The sequence below is a fragment of the Sinocyclocheilus anshuiensis genome, unplaced genomic scaffold, assembly GCF_001515605.1.
Source record: "Sinocyclocheilus anshuiensis isolate Anshui unplaced genomic scaffold, SAMN03320099.WGS_v1.1 scaffold159, whole genome shotgun sequence".
Lineage (NCBI taxonomy): Eukaryota > Metazoa > Chordata > Actinopteri > Cypriniformes > Cyprinidae > Sinocyclocheilus > Sinocyclocheilus anshuiensis.
The window spans coordinates 519,685-526,570 of record NW_015549567.1 but is presented as its reverse complement, the minus strand read 5'-3'; the positions used below and the strand labels follow the sequence as shown (position 1 = coordinate 526,570).

The following is a 6,886-nucleotide window of genomic DNA, read 5'->3' as shown; positions in this document are numbered from 1 at the left end:
CACCGTCAAGCTAGGTGGGCGTGGCTTCAGCAACCTGCTCCCGCCTCTTTGCCCATTTTCGATTATCCGGGATTGACGCGCGTTGACGCGCTGCCAAGATGGCGACGGCTGCCTCCGCCCAATTTTGAGCTTCAAAAACGCTCTTCGGAAATCTACGGGTGACGTCACTACGTCCATGTTTTTATACGGTCTATGGTTACGCCCCTTACCATACTGTGATGCCGTGTCCAGGTGCGAAGAGACAAAACGTTGTCTCGCGCCGCGTAAACATAAAACCATGTCTGCATTTCACTGATTTCTAGTCATGTCCTCTTTTGGAAGGCCAAACAAAGTATGTTCGCTTTTGCAACGAAACACAGCATCTTCACAACATGGCGGCGGCGGCAACAATACTACAGCGAGAATCAAAGTTACGCCTTCTTTCTTTGCGTGAAAGCAAAGATGCTAATGCAAATCTTCCCACATAGTGACGTAGACATGTGGGGGCGTGTTTAAATGAGACGTTTTAGGAGGGCGTGGACCAGTCTTAACTTTTATAAAGAATATCTCTTTGGGTTTGAGACTTTAGTCATACCCAACTTTAGGGATCTTATCTATTCACGAACAGCTTGTAACACTCCAAAGACAAAGGAAAACTTGAAATCGCATCCTATGACCCCTTTAAAAGCTTGATATTCAAGCAGGGGAATGTGTGTGTGTTTTTTTCGGTAATACTATTTGTGCAAGGCTCTAAATGATGTAAGGACAGTAAGATAACTTCTAAACCTCAATCCTGAAACTGCTGGCCTGTTGCTGTAGTACGGAAACTACTGTGACGTTATGGCTCTGTGGCTCTGTCTCCGGGAGCTGCTGCCTGTCACTGCTCAACTAGCAGAGCTGTCAGAGAGCTTTGACTCCACCGGCAGTCCCTGCGTAAGCGACCTGACACTTTTGATTAAAGTTATGATGTATTACACAACTCCCTAAAGCCCTTCTGAAAGAACTGAGATGGACTTAGAAGTTTGGTTTTCACCAGAGCCATGATGGTTTTTCCAATTCCATTCGGAAGCCTGACCAAACATTAGCCAAATGTCAAAATGTGGTCATTACAGTCTAATGTACTTTTATTGTTTTTTCAGTGTTTAAAAATTTAATTAATAATTTGTAACTAAAACTTTAAAGATTTACCTTTAATGAGAGAATTACACTTAGTGAACAAATCATTCTTTTAATTTGGATCTTTTTAGTGAATCTGTTGATCTAATTCACAAGACCTGAATGATTCAGTCTTCAGAAATTCTCCTTTCTGTTCCATGGAAGAAGGAAAGTCATTTGGAATGACTAGAGGGTGAATAAATGATAACAGAATTTTCATTTTTAGGTGAACTATCGCTTTAAAGAAACCTCTCACAGACACACACCAGCATCATCCACTGTCACTATTTAAAGTGCGTGTATTATGTGTGTGTGTGATAGGATGACTTCAGAGATAACCTCAGGTTGTCTGGATGATCCAGAGACCACAGGTGTATTCATCATCGGACCTTGAATGAGGGTAACTGTGCATTCTTCTTCTTAATCCAGTTTATTTAATAAAGCAACCTTTGTGCATGTTTGTCAGTCAGAGCAAACGCTGGCATACTAAACCTTCCTCTGTGTCCTAACAAGCAAATAATCAGTCTAAACTGAATGCAAAACTGCATTGTGGCAAAATCTCAGGCAATCAAAAGTTAGTGCTTAATATGCACTTATGTGAAGCAGAAATTTGGTCCAATGAGATTTCACGGTGGGCGGAGCCCACAAGTAGTTGCGAAAAAAAATTTTTTTCTAGAACTTTATTCTATTTTTGTGTACACTATAAGATTGTTTTACAAAGTTGTAAGTAAAATAGATTATTGGAGCATATTTAAAATTCTTTTTTTTTACTTCAAAATTTCACATTTTATTCAATGTGTTACTTGCCATTTTTTTGTATTTATGAAATTTACTAGTCCCACTTTCTATTAAGTGGCCTTACCTACTATGTCCTTACATCAAAAAATTATTATTGTGTTCATATTGTAATGCAAAACACTTCTGCTGCTATTGAGGTGGGGTACGGGTAAGGTTAGGGACAGGTTTGGTGGTATGGGTAGGTTTAAGGGTGGGTTAAGATGTAAGGGATGGGTCAACATTGTAATTATAAATCTAAGAAACTAATTACAAATGTAATTACAAGCAGGTATTTTTTGAATAAAGTACAATGTAAAAACATGTACACAATAAGTGCATTGTAGTAAATTATGAATGTAAATGTAAGTACAGACCACTTAATATAAAGTGGGACCGCAAATTCAAAGTGTAAATTGTTTTAAAGTAGCCACCTTTTCCAGTGTACATAAATCATCCCACACAATTGCTGTGCAACAATACAATTGATTGGTTTGCTGATATTGAATCAATACATTTGAAAACTAAGGCTATCTGTGTCACCCTCCTTTTCCTAAGTGGCCCCCATTATCCCTGAACATCCTTGATCTTTTCACACTGAATTGCAGCTGGTGGATTTTCTTGCGGTATCATTAAAGCAGTGACACTGGCTGACATGCAGGGGGGTTTGGTATGAAGGGTGTATAATGACATTCCTCTCTCGCAGAGATGAGTCAAGTCCCATTGAAGCCAGCAGGAGACCAGAGCAGGTCAGAATGCTTACTGGCCTCCCGATGCTGTCTCCTTCATGCCTATTCTCGCAAAAAAAGAGTTTTCCGAATTTTAATTAATTCAGAATTAGAGTTTTGTGTTAAGTGCTTGTGTATGTTTCCGTCTGAAAGGGCTCTTTCCGTTTGAGAACATAAGAATAAAAGCCTATATATCCTTAATGCGAGCCACATTGTTACGATAACAAAAAGAGCAGCTTAAAATCCATATTATATGTTAAAAAATATAAATGTAACCATCAGTTTACCTCATTTTTAGATTGTTTTTGGCAACTTTGAGTAAAAAAACAAAACTACTTTAAAAAGGTGGACTGCGCACAGAATGCCAAATTTGATTGAGTTCTAAAAGTAATTTAAAGTAATTAATTTCAGTAAACTTCTAAACCAATTAACATCTCTAATATTTAATATACGGTTTTGAGCAGTTCATTTCCACTGTTTTGACGGGTACTTCAGATAATAAGAGCTACTGAAAAGTGTTTCCAGGTCAAGCCGAGACTTGATCATCTGAGGTCAGGCCTCTTCTGAGCTGTTGTGTTGTAACCGAGCTGAAGTTTTGATAGATAACAGATGAACGGCGGTGGAAACAGCCAGCTGGATCCGAACGGATGGTGGCTTTGCGGTGATGTTGTGGGAAGAAGCCACAAATACCTTGTTCCTCTCGGTCTGGTATTCGGAGTGATTGTGTCTCAGCTTGCTCGTCATCTGTAATGCATGTGAAATTGAACAGAGCTAGACAGGCTGAATGCTTTCAAGAGCTCTCGCTGATTAAGACTGAGCTTAATTAGTTCATCTTGAGAGGATAAAGTCAGATATTAGCGGCCTGGTAAGCTGTTGAAACAGATTAAGGAAGAAATCGGCCTGATTATTGCAGCTCTGTTCATCATAGATTTAAAGTCCATTCAGATGTGAAGGGATTAAAGGGAGAGGATCTACCAGGATGAATTAAATTCTCACTATAGGACATAAATACATTTGATTTACTAATTAAAAAAAAACTGAACACACACAATTATTACTGTTTATATTATATGTGGCCCTGGAGCCCAAAAACAGTCATAAGGGTCAATTTTTTTTATTTTGAGATATATACATCAACTGAACGTGGAATAAATAAGCTTTCTATTGATATATGGTTTGTTAGGATAGGACAATATTTGCCCGAGATACAACTATTTGAAAATCTGAAATCCGAGGGTGCAAAAAAATCAAAATACTGAGAAAATTGCCGTTAAAGTTGTCCAAATTAAGTTCTTAGCAATGCATATTACTAATCAAAAATTAAGTTTTGATATATTTACGATAGAAAATTTACAAAATATCTTCATGAAACATGATCTTTACTTAATGTCCTAATGATTTTTGGCATAAAAGAACAATCGATAATTTTGACCCATACAATGTATTTTTGGCTATTGCTACAAATATACCCCAGCGACTTAAGACTGGTTTTGTGGTCCAGGGTCACATATTACTTCTGTTTCTAATATAGCCTTTTTTATTTTTAAGGTTGATTCAGTCACATTATTATACAAATAGTAATATTATTGATTATTATTTATATTATGTTATTATTTTTTGACTAAAACTAATTTGTTAGGAATAACTACTAACCAAATGTGTGCCTGTGTCATGTAAAATCATGAAGCTGATTTTGTATGTAGACACGAAAGCACTATTTGTTTTATCACATTTTGTTACATAGCACCACTAGTTTTTGAAAGTTAATGTCTATTGAAATCCTTCAGTAGAGATATTTCTCCTGCTACATTCAAATTATTTTCTATTAATCTATTTCTGTTTTTTTTAGGATTGCATGTTCACCGATGCCATTCAGACTCCTTCAGATAGAAGACAAGAAATGATGACGCATCTACCTATTTACCTGCAGCCATGTACGTTTTCGTATCACTTTCTTTCTCACGCTCTCATTTTTGCTCCCCTCCACTTTATTAATTTATCCAAATCAAAGAAGTTATGCATTGTCAGTGGCTAAATATTACACCTTTGTCAGAGATAACAGCTTCGGGTCAATGACTCGAGACTCCTTTGCTCTTTGTCAGTTTCTTCTGGTGGCACTAAATGTCAACATATGAGTAAAGCCACGCAAATAATAATGCTTCAGCCCCGTGGCCTTTGTGTGTGTAAGTCTATGAGTGCGACTGCATGTTTGGCAACTCTCGCTTCATAAACGAAACCAGAAGATGCTGGTGGTTTGGAACGAGAGTGCAGCGGGGACCACATGCTAACTGGGACTACTAAAGCACATTAGTTCTGACAAGTATTGTATCATGAGCCAGGGGGGCTTTTGTCGTACGCCTACACAAATATTTTTGCAAAAAGACTCATGTTACAAGAGAACCCTGTGAGGTCAGTGGCATTTTGAGGATGGGGTAATTAGTGGAACTATGACATATCAGCACCATTCTGAGGTAAATATGATCTCTGCTGTATCGAAATCTAATGAACATAAGAGCTTTAACAGGACTAGCCTAATGTCAAATCGGAATAACAGAATTCAAACAAATGGGAAAAATTACATATTAAAATTTTAAAATAAATATTAAATTCTGTTATTTTTCAAACTTTAATATATTTAAGTAATATTGCAGGATTAAAGTAGTTAATTACTTAATTTGTTTATATATTTAAATAGCTAAACTCAACCTGTATATAAAATATACACTTTTGACTTTACTTTCAGTTTTGAATGTCTTGATGTTATGTTTTGATTTCAAATGAATAAACTAAACAAATTACCATTATTAAAGCATGTGTGTTATGTGTATGTGGACCATTTCAATATACTTTGCATAAATTGTGGTGCAAAACAAGCTCTTATTTGGTTATTTGGACAATCAAAATCAAAAATTCAAATCACAAATATGATTATAATACACGACACAGCGACTTTAGAGAAAAATAAATGTTCAAAGCAGCCTCGGGTTTATGGTGTAATGATACTCTGGGTTAAACCCCAATGAATTTATTGAGACCCAAGCCAAGGGACATCCACACTAATGCCCCAATTAACACTCCTAACACGGCTGGAGTGCTGAGGCTATTAGTGAAGACAACAATATACCCCATCCAGCAGCCTGCTGGCTGACACCTTAACCTAACCTTATCTCTGACAAACATGCTGCATCCATTTCACAACACTCCGAGTTTCAAAAACAGCCTCGTTCGAACATTAAAAAAAAATGGAGCCGGGCGAAATGCGGCAGCGAGGAAAAAGACAGGCTAGCCTTTTCCGTCCCTCCAGTGGCTGAGGTTAAGATTCTTTGGACTGAGCCGAGAAGCTTTTTTCCACGCAGTCAACTGAAAGTGTTCTATATTTACTGCCCTCTGATGAAGAGGGCAGTAAAATGATCACTGACCACCATTCTCCCCCAGTGCTACTGGAGAAAGTGATGCAGAAAGTGGGGATCGTTGCTACTCACCACCAGATGGGATAGCCTCCAAGCACCCGAGAGCTGGACAACCACATGCACATGAGATATCCAACCAGGTACAAATCCATGAGGTATGTCTTGTGTGGATGGAAATTGCTATTGATCAGTACATAGAATTCCTATAGAGGGGCTGAAAATTAAGTCCCAGCAGGCAAGTCTTAAGGTGGAAAAAGATGGATGCTTGAGAGAATAATTAGCAATTTTGGGGTTTAAATGAAAGCAAAAAAATAAAATAAAATAAATAATTCTCCAGGGTTTGCTGCTTCTTTGAGTTGGGTGAGGAAAGTGTGTGTGTCCCAGTAGTTAGGAGAGTAAGTGTCTCTTTCACACACTCGCTCCTACTCGTCCTCTGATTCCCTCCCTCTCACTGAGGTTCTTCCCTAAGGTACATATCTTTTTCTCTCCCCACTTTTTTCCCCCTTAGGATCATCAGGGCCAATATTAGAGAGAGAGTGAGAGAGAGAGGGGAAAAAACGACAAGCGAGGTTTGGAGATGTCAGCTGGCAAGCCAATCACGGAGCATGGCCTTAGGTTACGCAAAAAAAAAAAGAAAATTATTATTCCTGCCCATCTGTCAATCATGCACCACCCCCTGGTAATGTAGCAAAGAAAGAAAGAGACAGAGGTAGAGAGAGAGGAGGCTGGGAGGGAATAAGAATGAATGGGTGTCAGCACTGAGTTTTCACTGAGGTAGATTTGTCTTATTAAGATCTATATTGTCTGTATTAAAATCAAGGAAACCCAGCTGAGTCAGAG

The 6,886-nt window shown here is 38.1% G+C and overlaps 1 protein-coding gene across 1 annotated transcript in view; it reads right to left on the bottom strand.

The window, feature by feature from the left end:
- The window catches only part of LOC107657278 (proto-oncogene Wnt-3), a 30,271-nt gene extending 23,643 nt beyond the window's left edge, over nucleotides 1-6,628 (bottom strand). The window contains exon 1 of the mRNA XM_016445318.1: nucleotides 6,119-6,628. Within this exon, the coding sequence (XP_016300804.1) occupies nucleotides 6,119-6,198 (80 nt within the window). The 5' untranslated portion in view covers nucleotides 6,199-6,628. The remainder of the gene's footprint in view (nucleotides 1-6,118) is intronic.
- Between the last annotated feature and the right edge of the window lie 258 nt (nucleotides 6,629-6,886).